This window comes from Idiotropiscis lumnitzeri, chromosome 4 (assembly GCF_059441095.1).
Source record: "Idiotropiscis lumnitzeri isolate Australia: NSW breed Sydney's pygmy pipehorse chromosome 4, RoL_Ilum_1.0, whole genome shotgun sequence".
Lineage (NCBI taxonomy): Eukaryota > Metazoa > Chordata > Actinopteri > Syngnathiformes > Syngnathidae > Idiotropiscis > Idiotropiscis lumnitzeri.
The window spans coordinates 16,198,691-16,217,210 of NC_142394.1; the positions used below are offsets into that span (position 1 = coordinate 16,198,691).

The 18,520-nt window shown below is 40.3% G+C and overlaps 1 protein-coding gene across 1 annotated transcript; it reads left to right on the forward strand.

Moving 5' to 3' along the window:
- Nucleotides 1-989: 989 nt before the first annotated feature.
- Nucleotides 990-18,520, forward strand: ehd1a (EH-domain containing 1a). Its single transcript, XM_088293591.1, has 6 exons — nt 990-1,549; nt 7,461-7,558; nt 12,427-12,668; nt 14,341-14,511; nt 15,472-15,636; nt 17,057-18,520. Exons 1-6 carry the CDS (start codon nt 1,161-1,163, stop codon nt 17,588-17,590), a joined length of 1,599 nt encoding a protein of 532 aa, XP_088149717.1. The 5' UTR covers nt 990-1,160; the 3' UTR covers nt 17,591-18,520.

Here is an 18,520-nt window from a genome sequence, read left to right on the forward strand (position 1 = left end):
GTCGTCCAAAATCACATGAGACGGGCTAATACACAAATAACTACCAGCAGTATAGATTGGTTATTCAACATCACTTTTTTTATTCACAATATTCAGATTATTTGACATTGGTGGGCGAATGAAATGAAAGACTAAATACAGGAGTTTTAACAATGATAATGTACATTTTAATGACTCCAGCCCATATGGGCCTTCCAGTTATGTCAAATTTGAACAAAGGGTCAGGTTTTTAATTAAATAGAAAAGAAAATCTCAAAATGAAGATCTGTTTGACAAACAATAATGCTGATGCCACTCAAATAGCACGTTAGTCAGATTTTTACAAGTTAAAAATTCCAGGGTATCAAAAAGAAACGAAAAACATTGTGGATTCATAATCAGTGTTGCTGATATCATAATATTAATTAGCACCCCAACTGACTACGGTAAGGTGCACATACTCTTAATAAATGTTGGTTAAAAAATGTCTGCGGAAATTACATGACTAAAAATAATTAAAAGCGAACCTAGATGACAAATCTGTTCCATGATAAAAAATAAAAAGTGGAGGAGGATATAATGGATCTTTAATAAAAATTTTAATTAAAAAAAATAAATAAAAAGTACAGTAATAAACCTGTGCTTGGTGAATAGATTTTCGGATATAGTTATTCCTTAATATTTTAGACAACGATGTCGCAAACGTGACCAAGCCTATGGTTAAAAACGCCCTAATACAAAATGAACACATTTTCACTTCAAATAATTTGCGACTGGAAAATGAGAATGAAAATGGCTACTCTGAGTTGCCGTATAACGTCAGGTGACCCAACGTCACAAAAAAACAAGATATTAACCATAATCGAAGAAACGAAAAACTAAAATATATATTAATATCACATCATAATTGTAAACTAAATATGTGTTTTTTTTTGTATATGTAAAAAAAAAAAATTGGCATCTGCTCAAAAAGTGACTCGTCCTCAAGAGGAGTGTGTGGCGCTCTATGGCTTGCTAGCACTGTGGAGGGTGGGGACAAAAACTTGCCAGACCTCGCCCAGCCATTGCTTCATTCCGACGGGCCGCTAACCCGCGAGACGCTGCGAGACAGTCGCACTATTACACCACGTTCACGTCGAAGGGGGATTCTGACACAGTTGTGTCAATAAAGTTCATACACCATGTTTAGGAAGACCTTAAAAAAGGACCCCGAGCTGTTTCAAAACGTGGCGGACGGGCTACGGCAGCTTTACCGGACCAAACTCTTCCCTCTGGAGGACACGTATCGATTCCACGACTTCCACTCTCCTGCCCTCGAAGATGCCGACTTCGACAACAAGCCCATGGTGCTGCTGGTGGGACAGTACTCCACCGGCAAAACCACTTTCATCCGCCACCTCATGGAGCAGGACTTCCCCGGTATGCGGATCGGGCCCGAGCCGACCACGGACTCGTTTATTGCGGTAATGCACGGGGATCAGGACGGGGTGATCCCGGGTAACGCGCTGGTTGTCGACCCGAAGAAGCCCTTCCGCAAACTCAACGCCTTTGGGAACGCCTTCCTTAACAGGTACTGATCGGCTCATAAGTTTTGAAAACTAATCAAATTATAATTACCACTGGTTATAGAAACACTCAAATATCCCCGGGTATTAGAGTGTAACGTCTGAATGACCGACAACACCCCCCTCCCAACACGCCCTTTTTCGCTCTTTTTCAGTTTCAGTCAGCTACAGGCTGTTACACAATGTTATAAGATGTGTCACGTTTGTGTGAATTTCCGACTTTCATCACTTCCCAAATGTGATACTGTTTTGTGGAAATAGTAGCACTTCTGCCTCACAGTTCCGGCATTCTGGATTTGAACCTCGGCCTGGCCTTTCTGTTTGGAGTTTGCATGTCCTCTGATGATACAAAATGTAACATGCATCTCAAGTTAGTTGAAGACTAAATAGTTGATAGGTGTAAATGTGAGTGTGAATTGTTGTTAGTCTTCAGGTACCTTTCTTCTCACCCAAAGCCATCTGGGATAGGTTCCAGCTGACCCATGACCCTACTCAGGATATGCTGAATAGAGAATGGATGGAAGTTCCCCAGTGTGTGTGAGGCAAAGCAAATGGGTGAATGTTCCTTGCACTTTTCAGCCAACATGTTAGGAGGTATCAATCGGTCCACGTTAACCACATTCTATGTGAACACCTGCCCCAGGCACGACACACTCTTCAAGAGGCCACTTGACTGAAGACAAACTCGTCGGTGATGTTGCCAGGCAGCAGGTTCGCTTGAACCGGTACCTCCAAACTGTGCATTCTTATCACATGCAGCAGGGAAGCCACCTCCCTTATTGTTCCACTGTGAGCGGGTCTTGTGCAATGACGTTGTCCCAGCAGGTTAAAGGTTCACACATGTCATTGACTGACATTGTAACACGTTTTGTGTGAGACTGCCTTGCCTTGTGTGTGTGCCCCAAAGGATCTGAGTTGTTGAGTCAAAACTCATTCATTCAGACACTTGGGTCTTTTAGTCACACTGATTCAAAAAGTCTGCAACTCCACTGTCTCTTGGTTTAATCGGGCTATAACAAAATCCCAAACACATGTAATATCATGGTCATGATGAAACCGAGGTTGAACTTTTTTGGCCATAATTCCAAAAGGTATGTTTGGCCCAACTGCCAAAAGTTCACCATACCAACTGTGATGCACGTCAGTGGCTGTATAATGATTTGGGGCTTCTTTTTTAACCTAACGTGCAAGGAATTATGAACAATTCATAGTAGCTGTTAACGTTTGCTCAAATCGAAAGCCAAACAAAACACACATTTTAGGAAAAGCTGAGAAAAGAACTAAATGTATTCGGTGTTAATCAGATGCACTTTACACTATAGTGGATGCGTGCTTACTCCCATCGACCATGAGTTTAATTGGGGTTGGGTAATTTTGAAAGCGACCACATCCCATTCTATGCAGTGTTATAATATATATATATATTTTTTTCATTATAGTTATTTTTTGTTTCATTTTGACTTTTGTTTTTTAAATTCACTTTGGTATAATTAGTTGATATTTTTTGTTTTACTTAGTTTTTTTTCATTACTTTTATTTACATTTTTTTATAATATAAGAAAGTCACCAAATATTGTTTAATAACGTAAACTGCAGGTCCTAAATTTGTTTCCTCTGTAACCTAATACAGTACATCAAATGTAGTTTTGAGTTTTTCCTTGCCCTCAAGATCAGGGGATGTTGTGAATATTTCTCACCGTGGACATGTGAAGCCCTCGGAATCTTTTCCGTGATTAAGGGCCATTGAGATAAATTTGACTTGACTTGACTTTCAGTTAGTGGTCTTTTGCACACTGGGTTTTACAAACTGTAATGTAGTTTCAGTCAGTGTTGTTTTTTTTCATTTTATTTGGTTTTGTTAACAAAAATGTTTTTTCAAATTTCATTGAAGTTAGTATGTTAATTTTTGTTGACTTTAATAACGTCGTCATATGAGGGTGTGCACGCTTGTGCAACCTCATTATTTCAATATATTTTTTTTGTACTTCCCATCTCCAAAAGATGATGATGTAGATATGTATCTTGATCTCATTTTGTTCAACATAATTTGAAAAGGGTGTGTAGACTTTTGTAGAACCACTGGGAATGTCCTGTTAAGGAAACATTTTTTTAAAAATTAGTTGGACAAGATTAAAATTCCAGTAAAAAGTATACTTAAAAAAGATACTGACCTCCTCATTACCTCCCTGTGTGGACTTTCAGGGTTTATCTTCAGGTTTTCTTTTTAGACCACGAGATACTGACAGCACCAGAAGTGGTCTGATGATCTGTGATTCATACCGGCAAAACACATGTTTATACGTTCTCATATGTTGCTCCACCCTGTATTATGTGGATTTGTTGTGTCATCCTATGTGTAAAAGCAGTTTGTTTATAGCACTACTTCCTGTCGACAATGGATGGATGCCTCCCCGTCCCACCCCCCAACCCTCACTGTGGGGGCACCCTTTACTGGAACAATCAAGTCTAACACACTCAGACAAATTGTTGCATAATGAACAGGCTTGATTTGTTTTGGGAGGATTGAAAAAATATCTTCCATATAATGTTAGAATACAGGCTATATATTCTGACATGATTTGTAGTAACAGATTTTTCCTCGGGCAATATTAGACTGTGAATGTATAACCATGAGCAAAAATAATTTTAATTAGTATTATCAAAGTTAAAATTATATCTCTCTGTGTCTCTATTTTTTTGGGTGGAGGGGTAATTACAAACAGTGTTTTTAATTCCCTCATTGAACTCGCATGAAAAGTATAGAATCTTTGGCTCATTAAGAAAATTAAATTAAAAGAAAGAACTATTCAGTGCTTTCTGTTTTAATTCTTCCTAGTAAGTTACAATGCCCCATACCTTGTGAGTGATTTCTAGAACAGACCTGTAGGTTGCTAATGTTGTTCTTGGAGCTAACTCGTACCCACTGGTACCATGTTATCTATATATTATTATTTTTTTTTTACATTACTCGACATAACAAAAACAGATCCATGTATGCTCTCGTCTTCGTCCTTCCCCCTTTCCTCCCGCCTGTATGCAACTGCTCTTCCCTCCCCTCTCTGCTTAACTGAGAAGGAGAGGAAAAATATTCTGCAATTATCTTCAAAGAGTCGGCTTGTTTAGAGCTCTTTGCAAGCAGCCAATCATATTGCAGCCGTGTTTTGCCTTTGGAGTTCCCTAAAAAAGAAAAGTAATGCTCATTACTCATTATGGACAGTTTTAGTGGTCATTTTTAAAATGAGGAGAAACTGATATTCTCTCTCGGATGAAGTTGAATTGTCAACTTGTCAACTAGTCGATTATTTGGTTCAACTCCTACCTTACACATAGGCTTTTGTTGTCCTGCCTCTATTACAGTCCTAGTTTTCCCAGTCCGAATATACTCTATAGTTCCATGAAATAATGCTTATTTTGCGGACATTTCTATGTAGTAATAATTTTAAATGATTACCTTACTAGCATAATATCAGTCAGAGCTAATACTGTTCTCCTTCACCGTTGTCAGGACAAGCAAGAGCAATCCAGTGACACCATTTCCACTTTCCATTGCAGTAATTTCCTGCAATTTAGCAAATTGTTTGCCCTTTCTTCTGCACTCTACTAAACAACATCACTCAAGCTGAGAAAAACAAAATAACGCATCTCTGATAAGGCCCCTAAAAGAGTGGCGGTGCCGGACTTCACTGTGGACGATTCATCCGTTCGAGTGTATTAGAGATGTGGGAGGAAACCAGATAAGATTGTGCGTAAACATAGCCCATTGTGCATCTCTGCATCATTTGTCACCCTTTTGGACGCCGGCCTGTCGTGTCACAAACCTGTGGATTGCTTTGAATGGAATTTGCAATTGGAATTTGCTCTTTTTTGCTTTGGTGTGTAGGCTAATTAAGAAGGAGTTGTAGATGGTGAGCAATAGTTATTTCAGGCTAAGTAATTGAGTAAAAAAACAAATGTTTTTAAATATATTTTTGATAGTCTATGTTAATATAGGTTATAAAAGGGGGGGGCCGGATGCTAATATAAAAATTTAGTTGTTTAACAGCTGTCATTTATGCTGCAGATTACTCTTTAACGAATAGGCGCACCTTTGGTAGAAGCAGTCCTTCCATAAAGAAAAGAAGCACAAGTTAGTCATATGATCCTCACGCCTTCAAACTCCAAAGGTAACAATGGGTGTCTTTTTTTTTTTTTTTCTTCTTTTGAACCCTATGTATAGCTCTGTAAGTCATTAAGTCAAACATTGCTAAATGCCTTGCGTTCACACGGAAGCATGAACTTCTTGCCCTCCTTCCTTTGTAGTTAAAATTGCCTCCACAGTCAGTCGGGGGCCCCAAACAGTGAGCCGCTATCAATAAAGGCTGAGTCAGCAAAGTGTAAGTTCCGCACTGGTCCCGCTTCGTCCTGTCCTTCTCCTGGCTTTTAATTCCAGGACACTGACTCTGCGCTTTTCCTGAATCTGACGCACGCACTGCCTAAAACGAGGATGGACAGTTAAGCGACAAATCACAAGAGCTCCTGGAGAAGCAAACATACGTAAAAATACGCTTAGTTGCTCAAATGCGGACTTTTGTATTTGAAAGCAGTCCTGTACCTCAAATCGGTAGCCTTCAAACCTGTTTCCTCTTTGTCAACAGGAAGTGGGTTTTACAATATATGGTGGGAGGTCACAGGTCAAGCAGTGAGGCATGAACCTAACCTTTAGTCTCAGGACATACAGTAGACGTTAACCATTGGTGTTATTTTAGCAAAGAAGTGCGGCTGCAGGTTCTTGCACCCACTTGATACATAATTGAAGAGTGACGAAGGTCACATAGTTGCAGGGATCCCGTGCCTCTCACTTCAGAGAATTCTAGTTCACCCCTTCCTTTTTTTCCAGTCAAGCTCTGTGTGGAAACTATTGGGATTGACGGCTAAATGGAAAGCCCCAAGCCAAAATTCCCAAGTATGCCGGCAGCTATGACAGAATGGCGAAAAAATCCTGCATGTTTCTTATCTAGAACAAACAGAATCGTATTCTCATGGCAGATCACATGTTACATGCTCAGTTTTCTTTCCTCCTTCGATTTTCCTATTTTCATTGTGTGCTACGAGAACTCGGTTAGGGTTGGTGCTGCGGTTGTGTGTGCGCGTGCCTTTGTGTGGTTTCAGCATGAAAGTAAAAGCAAGGCTCCCCCAGTCTCATGACCCAGCGCCTCAGAGCTCTTGTTTTGAGTATTGCTTCAGTTTGACTGAACGCGACAAGGCCTTCTCTAAGCTCCAGGCTGTCTGACAATCGCATTCTTTGTCCTGACTGCAATAGCATAAGTTAGGCAAAAAACAAACAAACACATTTTGTCCTTTATGTCTGTGTGTAATATGACTTGCTTTCTGACTTGGACTTATATATGTATATTTGATTTATAAATATATTTATTTCTATCGTGTCACTGTCTAGATTAGTTCACTGTTATTAGTTGAAGTGCTGAAGCTAAAGATTTGTTTGCATTATTGTTGTAACTTACTGACTCGTGTTTAGACCGCAGTCATTTGGTAGAATTTTGTGAACGTGTCGTAATGAACACACAAAGGACTGCAAGTCAAAGTGAAGCAACTCTAACTGGTGGAGATAAACTGAAAAATAGACAGCATCTATAAATAATCCAAATTCCCCAAATGTCAAAAGAAGTATTCCAACTGTGCTGATATTATCCTGTCTGTCTTAACAGGTGTTGCTCACATGTTTGAGTTTGAAAACGAGTTATTTAAAGCTCCATTATTGTCTATTTACTTTTCGACTTATGTACACACTGAGCTTTTTTTCTACACCTCTTCTAGCTTGCCTCGTGCTCTTTTTTTCACACTCTCCTTTTCTTCTTATATTTATTCTCTTCCATTTTATACTGTACTTGATGCCTCCCCCTCTTTTCTCCCAAATAGGTTCATGTGTGCCCAGTTGCCCAACCCGGTCCTGGAGAGCATCAGCATCATCGACACTCCCGGAATCCTGTCAGGAGAGAAGCAGAGGATCAGTCGAGGTCTGGCCAATACACACCACACCCTACTCGCCACACCCCACAAATACAACACGGAGAGCTTCAAGCGTGCCTGAATAACCAAACAGGGAATTCAATAATACATCCAAAATACATTAAAATACACAATATGAAAATAGAACAAAAAAAGTTGTATTTCAAGACGGGCCTTAAATCTAACAAAACAGGTCAAAGTAAAATCTGCATCTCTTTTAGTTCATTTCCTGTCACTCTACCTTGTAGTTGTATAGCGCCTAGACCAACCCCTCCTTCCGGCCCACTTTGCTTTCTATTCATCCCAATGACATCAAGTCATTCACAGATCACTGGGTATATTCTTCTGAGTTCAATAAATAAACGGCACACCTCAAGTGTTCTTATTTGTTCTCCTCGGGGAATCAATATCATTATATCGATATCAGTCACTGTAACTACCTTTACTATGACTCGCACCACCAAATGCCTTTGTGGGCCACTCTATTCAACACTTTTCCCTAATTAAAGCTCTGATACTGACTGCAGTCAAGTAAATAAATGCTCTCGCCCACTACATGAAGAAATGCCGCGCGTCCGTTTTTCGGCGCTATTCACATGCTGCGCTCTCGCATCAAAAGTGCGACATGCACAGTTTTCATATGACTCAAGATGACTCGCAAAAAACGTCTTCCTTTTTTTGTACGCTACGGAAGGAAGTGTATACGTAGCGATGGAGAGCTCTTGTCATCAGAGAAAAGGAAGTCGAGTAAAATGGTGAATTCTGAGTTACCCCACCGCGTGCGTTGCTCAGTGCGCTGATATGCAATCTGTTTTTTTATTGAGTCCAGTATTCCCTTGAGACAGCGCAGGGGGAAAAAAAAGCAGCAGCTGGAGTGAATCGAGGAGTTCAGCAAGGAGACATTTAAAAGGGTCACACAAACAAACTGATCCCAAAAATAATATTTCCAACAGGAGTGTGAATGTGCATAGTGAGTGGTTCAGATTTTGTGATGATTATTAAGGTGACCTTGACTCTCCAAAAGAGACACCTTTTACTTTTGCACCCTGCACCTTTTATGAGTGTACTGTACACTAATACACACACGCCAGTTTGCCTTGTTTGTGTACAAACACTGCTACAATACTGTACTCTACTGTATCATATACAAACAGGTGCGTATAGACTTGAAACACTCTGTGCGGATATCAGGCACCAGACTACAGCAAACTCGCATACCATCTCTACCCTCATATTGCTGTCGACTTTTATAAGCTGCCTTTTAAAAAGAGCATTAGCTCATTGTTAAATGTAGAATGTATAATGTGCAGCATATTTTGTCAAACAAGCTATGTTTTTCTATGGAGTTCAATCAAAGTGACAGTTGCTGGGCGGAATGTTTGCTGGATTTCGAAAGGCTTCACAGAGAACAATTTAGGTCCACAACGAGGCATGCTGCAAGAATTAAAAACACGTTAAAGTACGAATCTCATTGCGTTACACTTGTTTTATTAGATTTTTTTGGCGTAGCCAACAAATGGGGTTCGGTGTTATATGGTGAATCATAAAGTGATGAAATCAGTCATCTAAACTGCTGTTATGATTTGGCTGAGCAGAAAATGTCACATTGATTTCATAGCGTTTAGGTTTAGTCATAAGGTCAAAAGAGAGGGGAACAGCTAAAGTTTGTCCAAAGGCCACCAAGTATTGCTATGAGCTCTTTATACAACTCAAAGTTGCGTTTATTTTATTCCTTAAATCAAATTAAAGCACCCGATTTATACCATCGAAGGAGGTTGACATGTTATGCAGCACTGCCACCTGCTGGCAACTGAAATTGACGTCAAAGGGGTCACGGGCTCGCATTGCGAACCTCACAGCTCACTTGTTTCTGGATTCGGTCATGAATTGTTCACGGCCTGCTGGCACTTTGATGTCCATTTCAGTTGACAGCGTTGCCACAGCAAATGCTTTCCTTTGATGGGGAAGTCGCCCCTGCCAACATGGCCGCCACATGCACATGTGAGCTGTTTAATCTGCTGTTTAACCCGGAAATCCAAATACATGCATATACCAGTCTGTCTGTCGATTGCACCACATTGCTGTTTACTTTTGCCAATTGCGGTCAAATATGCAACGCACGAAACGTTGACAGCTGCTGTACGAGGGGGCGTTTGGAGTGGACTCCATTAAATCTGGACTCCATTGGATGCAGGGCTGTTAAATCGAGGTTACACTGTACTTATTTACGTTGAATAGATATAAAATATCTCAACTAATCTCCTGGAAAGTTTGAGAATTTTCACTGAATGAACTTGTTGGTTCGTTCGATCTTATAACGCCGCAGCCATGAGATAGATGGAAGGTGTCACCTAATGATCTGCAATGTGTACTCGCGTACACCCATGTTTGCCTTGCTCAGGAAGTGGCCACTCTCTTGCCCTATATGGCGTGTCGGGATGTGTCGCGCGGGCATCCCTGCGTGTTTTCGACGTACGTTGAAGGAGCAGCAGTTGTCCATGCAGGCTATAAGTGAGCCTCATGCTTGTGCAGCTGTCTCTTAGGCCTGCTCTTCCTGACACGTGTTGAAAAAAATAGAAAGCAGATAGAATGAGCAAAATGTCCTCCGCTGTCTCCCCGTAGGGCTCTTTAAATATGTCCCTCCTCTCTTCTCACACATGTCAGCCACGCACAGGAAACTGGGAGCTTACTTTCACTTGCCCTCACTCACTGTCGCTGGCTCTTTTCGCTCTTTAATTTCCCGTGTTATCTCATTCTTCCCCTCCCTCTGCCTGTCCAGTGCCACTCTGGCTTCAGCCTTTATTATGCTCGTGTGCCGATGCAGACAAAGGGTGGGAAGGAATGCGTGTGCAGCAGATATGCGGTGCTGATTGCAGATTGTGTTCCAACGGAATCAACTTGTAGAGAGAGTCGATGACACGCCTCTAATCAAATCTCTTCTGTTGTCCATGGAGAAAGTTCAGGATTCAGTGGACACTCTGAGGTCGGACATAATCGGTCCTGGGATGTTGGTTGAGCTCTAATTTGTTTGTATTTCAGAACAAATGTAAAGTAGTCGATATGCAAAAAAAAAATGCCTTTCACAGTGTTTGCATTATTTAAAAAAAAAACATTTTTATCTTCTGGCAGAAGAAGAATGGACAGATTATCGACGTCAGCCTTTTATTTATTTATTTTTAAATCCGTAGGCCGATAATAAATCAATTTAAAACCGTTGATTGAAGGAACTTGTTAAATTTAACTTTTTGAGATGCTGGCCTGGGAACATTCTGAGTTTTTCTTTTTGATTGACATTAAAACAAAGATGAGTGAAAATTTAACATTGAGGTTATTTTGAAATTTCTGATTTTTTTTTTTTTTAAGTCATTCAACTTTTTATGTCATGCTGATGACTCTGGAGCTTCCTAAACTTTTTGTTAAAAATTTTAAACAAATATAAAAAGCAAAACACACTCTTTGAGGGAATCATTTGATGCTTGCTGCTTTAAGCAGAAGTCACTTGGGTTTTCCAATGTTTTTTTTTTTATGACTCTTTTTTTTGTTGCTGTTGTGGCCTTTGACCTTAGGGCCTATTTTTTTCTCCAATAAAGGAGGCCGAGGATGTGAGTCTGCACTGAAAATTCCGTTCTCAGCGCTACACTCAGATTTTTACTCTTCCAAACTCTTATCCACAACCCACTCGGGGAGAGGTCACTTAAATCCTGGCACTGATACCCACAATGCATTGTTTTACGTAATTTTAGTTAAAAGATAACCACGGCAAGTAGCTCCACCCTTCTTATCTGATCGACAATAATGAAACATCAGTTAACTGGCTGGAGTAGTGCGAAAACATTTCATTCGGAATTAATTCGCATTGCAGAGTTTTGAAATGGAGAGCAAACAAAAATCGGATGTACTCAGCGGACTGGCTTTTTGTCACTGACTTCCCGGGGTTGTTTGAAATGCGACAGGCCATTTTCAAATGTAGGATGAAATAAGGTTAGGTGCTTAGAATGATCTTTCTCTTCAAGCAAGTAGATCTGTGAAAAGTTTGCTTATTGGGTACTTCGGCACATGACGCGTGTTGGACTATTTCCCACTCTGCTATTAAGAAACTGTACACTATAATTTCTCCTTTTTAAATGTGAAAGTCAAAAAGTACAGCGGAACGTCCGACGTGGTGACACGGGCCTTTGTGTCACACTGGATGTTCTCAATTAAGGCCACATTTTTCCCCTTAGCATCTGATGTAAACAGAATTAATTTAAGAAAACAATCAGTCACTATCATGAAACTTTTATAAACTCTTCAGTTGTTTAATTATCGAAACAATTATTGTTTAAATGTCATACAGGTATAAAGACAAGTTCACCACTGTGGAGTAAACAAGAGGCTTGACAGGCACAAAAAGAGAGCAGAAATGCGTTTGAGGAGCCACATTGTCACAAGAAGTCTTTTTGATATCATAATTTTCTGGCTTAAATGTACAAACTGAAATTGTCTCTGCTCCCAAAAAGCTTCCCAAAGTCAGCTCCAAATTTGGTTTAAAAAAAAATGTGTGTACCGTATCTATTTAAATCAATACTGTATGTATTTCATAACGTGTGTGGGATGTTTGAGAAATGTATGAAATTGTCCTTGGGAAGAATGTATGAACTCTCATTTTGAGGTAACGAAACTTCTGGAAGTACTAATAAGTGTCAAAACACTTGAGCAAAGAACCAAATCTTCCTCTATTAGTTCCTCTAGAGAAGTGGATGTGAAAGCACACAGTTTGTGCGTTTCAAGAATTGTCTCTCACAAGCACACACACACACACACACAGCAGGACATGCAAAGTAAACATGTGCGTGCAGGTGAATTCCTCACCCCCCAGTGTTGCTCCCGCCCGCAGGGTACGACTTTGCCGCCGTGCTGGAGTGGTTTGCGGAGCGCGTGGACCGCATCATCCTCCTGTTCGACGCCCACAAGCTGGACATCTCCGACGAGTTCTCCGAGGTGATCCGCGCGCTCAAGAACCATGAGGACAAAATGCGCGTGGTCCTGAACAAGGCTGACCAGATCAGCACCCAGCAGCTGATGAGGGTCTACGGGGCACTCATGTGGTCCCTGGGAAAAATTATCAACACGCCAGAGGTACACACGATGCAAGTTTCTCACAAAGCGTCGTTTGTGGTTTTATTTCGGGCCTGATCAATATTATGAAATAATAATCGGCCAGAGTTTTACCATTTATATTTACTTTCTCATGAAAGACTAAACTCCGTTCAGTATGAGCAGCAAGTCAAGCACGTGTACGGGTGACAGAATGTGAAACGCATTCCTCTCCATCCTTTCATTTGCCCATGAAGACACAATGTCAAATTATATGTGCAGCATGTTGATATTTATTTTCAGTTTATATTATTGGCCCTGACATTTGCTCCCATCTCAGGTACGTACACGACTGCACATGTATGTACACTGTGCATACGATGCGTCTAGCCGCCATTACCTTTTGCAACATATATTTATACATTTTTTTTTAGACTGGTTTATTATTGCTTTAATGTACCACGCAAACCTTTTCACTGTTTCACACCACAATTTTACAACCAAAAAAAAAATCCTGGTTGTGTGAATGTTTAATGACTAAAATCTGGGATATTTAATAAACTTGATTTTAAAAAGATTTTTATAGGGTAATGAATGACTGGAATGAGGTCTTGTAGTTGTGTCCCCAAAAGTCAGAACAAAACAATATTGTACTCTACATTTTTTCAATTACAATTAGCAGTAGATAACATACTTTTTTTTTTTTTTTTATTCTGACTTTTTTTTTTTTTTAGAAAAAGAAAAAAGTCATTGAGAATGAAAATCTCTTTTCTGCTTTGATGGTCAAGACAGGCAGCAAACCTGTAAAACAGGTTTGACTGGACAAACTATCTCATTACGCAACTTCCAGCAGTTTTCCTCAGCATCTCTTTAAACGCAAATGCAGTGAAGCACAGACTGAAGTTTCGATTTGACACTGTTCAATGAGATCAGATCCTTCATTTTGGTCTGTTTTTTGATGATTGTTCCACAGCTCAGGCACAGTTAACACTTGTATAACAGTTCAAATGTTACTTAAAATATATATATTTTTTTATGATGAGTGTTTGACATTTTTCGATGCAAAAATGAATTTCCCCAACACACCGTCCCCCCCTGTGCTTGTTTTCTCCAGCTTCCTCACACGTTCCAAAAACAAGTGTGTTAATGTTAATGAATTCTCTAAAATGTCCGTCGCAGTGAATGTGAGTGCCAGTGCTTGTCGCTGTGTATGAGACCTGAAATAATGGAGGTCGCCTGGATCCTCTGTCCTTGCTTTCAAGGTCACTGGAACGTCAGTCGTTTTCAGTAGAAGCGTGTTCCAAACTTTATTTTTTGTGGCGTGAGACACAGTAATTGAATCATGGCTGAATTAGTTTTTATGATAATTGTACCACACTATTTAGTGCCTCATGATACCATGTGACTTTTTTTTTGTTCTGGTCCTGCTCGTGCTGCTTAGTTAATGTTTCAACTTGGGCTAAAGTCATAAACGAATCCCAGAAGAAGCAAAGGGTCATGTGGACAATTATTCACTGACTTTGCAGCTTGCAAGAATTCACGTTGAAGGACTTGAAGTGTCTCGCCGTGCTTTTTCTGTTCTCACACTACCTGGTGGCTGTTTACATTTCACAAATGGTATCTGTTTATTCTTTCAACCCACATTGCTGTGTCATCAGCGTCATTGATGCGGGTGCAGCCTGCTCATGTGTCAATGTGTTCCTCGTCCCTCCAGGTGGTGCGCGTGTACATCGGCTCGTTTTGGGCACAACCTCTGCTGGTGCCGGACAACAGGAAGCTGTTTGAAGCCGAGGAGCAGGACCTCTTCATGGACATCCAGTCCTTGCCCCGCAACGCTGCTTTACGAAAACTCAACGACCTCATCAAGCGAGCGCGTCTCGCAAAGGTTAATGCTTCCAAAATCAAGTCATGTCGATACACTCAAGATGAAAAGCGTGTATGCACCCAGTTTCAGGCCCAAAGTCAACTAGGATCGCGTGCAGCTCAGTAGCGCCACTAATAAGAACAAGTACTATAGAAAATACATAAAAGTAGTTTTTTGTTTTACGGTTTTTATTTGGCAGGTACCCTCACCGTATACAATGTTATGTACACCAGCACAATCCAATTAAACGAAACCAATCTAACCAGGTTTACAGTTGACAGTCTTGTTTTACGATTGAAATGAAACCGAATCCTCAAACAGAGTTGAAAATGTTCTATAAAAACACATCAGTCGGAATAAACCAAATATGTCAAATCCAAACGGAATTTCATTCAGATTCACTGGAGTGGTGTATTCGTATCTCCCATGTACATGTTAAGTCTTGACGGAAATGCGTAGTTACTTTTTGCCAAACTCTAGTTCAAAGGTGTCAGACCTAAGAGTGATGTAATAGAGAAAACGAAAATCTGAGCACGCAGTTAATAGTCAGAAATGAATCTGTACGAACATACCACCGAGGCGTACAAGCATCCGTTTGCACCGAAGCTTTCCAGCTTTCCCTTTTTAACAAAATAGACTCACTGAAATGTGATTTTCACTCATTGTCTACAAAATATCCTGACTTTCAATCTTTAGGCCACACAATTCTTCATGGCACCTGTGGAGTGTGAATGAGGTTAACTTTTTTTTTTTTTTTTTTTTTTTTTAATCTAACGTGTTCAATAGATTTAACACGTTAAATTGGTTAATGGTGCGTAACACAGGCAACGTGGGGACTCACCAATAGTATCGATTTGATTTGTGAAGAAATTTGAAATTGATCATATTTGGACATTACAAGGACAATATGTGACCTTGTGAATATTGTGTACTGAAAGCCTGTTTCCTCCGCAAAAGTTTGACCTTTTAATCCTCTTTCAGGTGCACGCGTACATAATCTGCTCGCTGAAGAAGGAAATGCCGAGTGTGTTTGGAAAGGACTCGAAGAAGAAAGAGCTGATTGCCAACTTGGGCGAGATCTACTTGAAGGTGGAGAAAGAGCACCAGATCTCGCCTGGAGACTTCCCCAACCTTGCTAAAATGCAGGTAAGGGCAAAAGTAGTCACGATACCATTAAGCAGGTATAGTATGAGGGCACACATTTTAATATCTTTTTAAAATATGAGAGATGAGGGAAAAAATCGCTATGTGTGCTTAATGATTTTACTTGATGATCAACACAACTAACACATACCTGTAGTTCCAAGACTGACCTTTGTGAGGCAGAAAAAAAAAGTGTCCAATCTAAAAAGCGAGGTGTTTGGCAATTCATGAAAAATTGTGAAAAAAAAAAAAAAAAGGGTTGATGTTTCCTGCCAAATACAACATAAAACAAAGAAAATGACTTGTTTTGTATTCAAAACAACCACATAGCTTTTGCCTTAATAAAGTGTGTTTAGCTTATTGCTAACAAACAATGGAAAACTGGGATTATGAAGACTATCAGTGTCGCGGAGTTACAACCCTCTAAGTGAAGATATTTGAGCACAATCATGGCGCAACACATGTAGAGAAACAATACACACAGGCATATATTCTTCATCCTTTGACAAAAATGACTAATATCCCTGCAGCTTTCTGAGTCACTTATGAAACTCTTCTTCTTGTTTCTCTGTCAGTGTGATACTGCCCCCAGGTGGCCAAGGTACGCACATCAGAACCCGCAGCACAGGGGCCATTGAATTGAAATATACAGCAAAAACAGTTCAATTGTGTACATTATGTAAATAATGTATGTTTTTAAAGTAAGCACAGGTGAAGTCACCCATTCACACATTTTTTTTTCAATATTCTAAGAATATTTTCAGAAAGAATTTCCATCTGTTGCTGAATCTATCCCTATCCCTTAATTCATAGATATTATATATATATATATATATATATATATATATATATATATATATATATATATAAATAACTATTATCATTTAAATCTGATGTGTTAGAGAAATAACACGGTCAATTTCAGACTGGACAGAAAATATGAATTCATTTCCATGGGAAAAGAGTTTACAGAACAAATTAAGCTTTTACCTACTGAAGGAACTACTGGACAGTCAAACCACGTTTTACAAATGTAATGGATTCCAAGAATCTGTTCACAGACCAAAAAGGTTGCAAAGGAAAGTATTTGCCCTATTTAAGGAAATAGAACGAATCAATTCCAAGTCTTTACTTTCCTTACATTGTTAAAACATTAAATAATGTTAATTTTCCCTGTGCGAGACAAAGCACAACCGAGCATTGCGCTTGAATTGTCCTTGTTCACCTACCGGAGCGCAATTTGTTGGTGAACCGAGGTTTGAATGCATACCCGGCTTCATCTTTACCTCCCATCTTTTCCTCACGTTGTCCTCCAGGATGTGGAACAGATTTATTTTTCCTGGTTTGCCAGGAAATCCTGCTTGTGCGTGGCCATTGGAAGACCAATCTATTTCTATCCCCAATTCCTGTTTTCTGTCCTCAGGAGCTGCTCAACGCCCAGGACTTCTCCAAGTTCGCCGCCATGAAGCCCAAGCTGTTGGAGGCGGTGGAGGACATGCTGGCCAACGACATCGCCCGCCTCATGGCCTTGGTGCGCCAGGAGGAGGCGGCGCTGCCCAGCAACTCGGTCAAGGGCGGCGCCTTCGAAGGAACCATGAGCGGCCCCTTCGGCCACGGCTACGGCGAGGGCGCCGGCGAAGGCATCGACGACTTAGAATGGGTGGTGAACCGCGACAAGCCCTCATATGACGAGATCTTCTACACTCTGTCGCCTATCAACGGCAAAGTGTCCGGGGCCGCCGCCAAGAAGGAGATGCTCAAGTCCAAACTGCCCAACACGGTGCTGGGCAAGATCTGGAAGCTGGCAGACGTAGACAGAGACGGCCTCCTCGACAACGAAGAGTTCGCCCTTGCCAACCACTTGATCAAAGTCAAGCTGGAAGGCCACGAGCTGCCCGCCACGCTGCCCCCCCACCTAGTGCCCCCGACCAAGCGCGTGGCCACACTGCAGGAGTAGAGCTTTACTTCCTGTTTGGGACTCTACACACACCAGAGAGAGACTAAGGGCTTTGGTGGAGAGGAGTTGGTTTCCTGTGAATTAAGGGATACATTTGTTCAAAATGCAGCTCTGGAAGAAAATTAAGAAACCAAAGAAACACTGGTTATTTTCATTTTTTTCCAATTTCTGCAAATAAATGCTCTAAATCAATGGTTCTCAAACTTTTTACACCAAGTATCACATACAACCACATAATAATATTTACTGTAAAAACGGTGTGGAAATAGTGCCTAAACAATTTTTCAACAAATAAACCAATGGAAAAGATTAAATGGAAATTTGAAAGTTGAATAGAACTGTCTGGAATAAAAAGAAATTAAGACACTCTCACAATATGTCCGTTGAACTTTTAATTCAGTGATTCTTTCACACACCACAAGAGGGAGCCTGCGTACCACAAGTGCTACAAAAGAATCATGGCTGACAATATTTGTATTTGGGAATTATGTTTTTGGTACTTTAGAATAACACTCAGATGTTCATTTGACTCAACCACATAACTATTAATTGCAAAATCAGACAAAGCGATCATCTTGCAATGGCCACTTAACTTTTTCCAGAGCTGTACTTAATAAATAAATGAGGAGAGCGAGAGTGGCATTTCCATATGGGAGGACATTGCTCTATCCCGGACCAATTCACTGAGTCGCGGGATGTTGCATGATGCGTCTGAACCTCAATTTACGCCTACGTGTAAAAGATGTCTTATAGTATACAGTATATAGTCCACATTATTTGTTGATCCAAAGAAATAGGTTTTTTTTGTCAATTTGGAGGAAGAGGAAATAAATCATTTCATCTATATTTTTGTATTTCCTGGCTTCGACTCCAAATGCTTCCCTTTTTGTTATTTTGCCAGATAAATAAAAAGGAACATTTATCATTCGG

Excerpts from the sequence above, each read along its gene's own strand:
- ehd1a (XM_088293591.1), top strand. The coding sequence starts at position 1,161 with ATGTTTAGGAAGACCTTAAAAAAGGACCCCGAGCTGTTTCAAAACGTG. Across the intron at positions 1,550-7,460 it reads GGGAACGCCTTCCTTAACAG|GTTCATGTGTGCCCAGTTGC; the intron begins GTACTGATCGGC and ends TCTCCCAAATAG. Across the intron at positions 14,512-15,471 it reads AGCGAGCGCGTCTCGCAAAG|GTGCACGCGTACATAATCTG; the intron begins GTTAATGCTTCC and ends ATCCTCTTTCAG.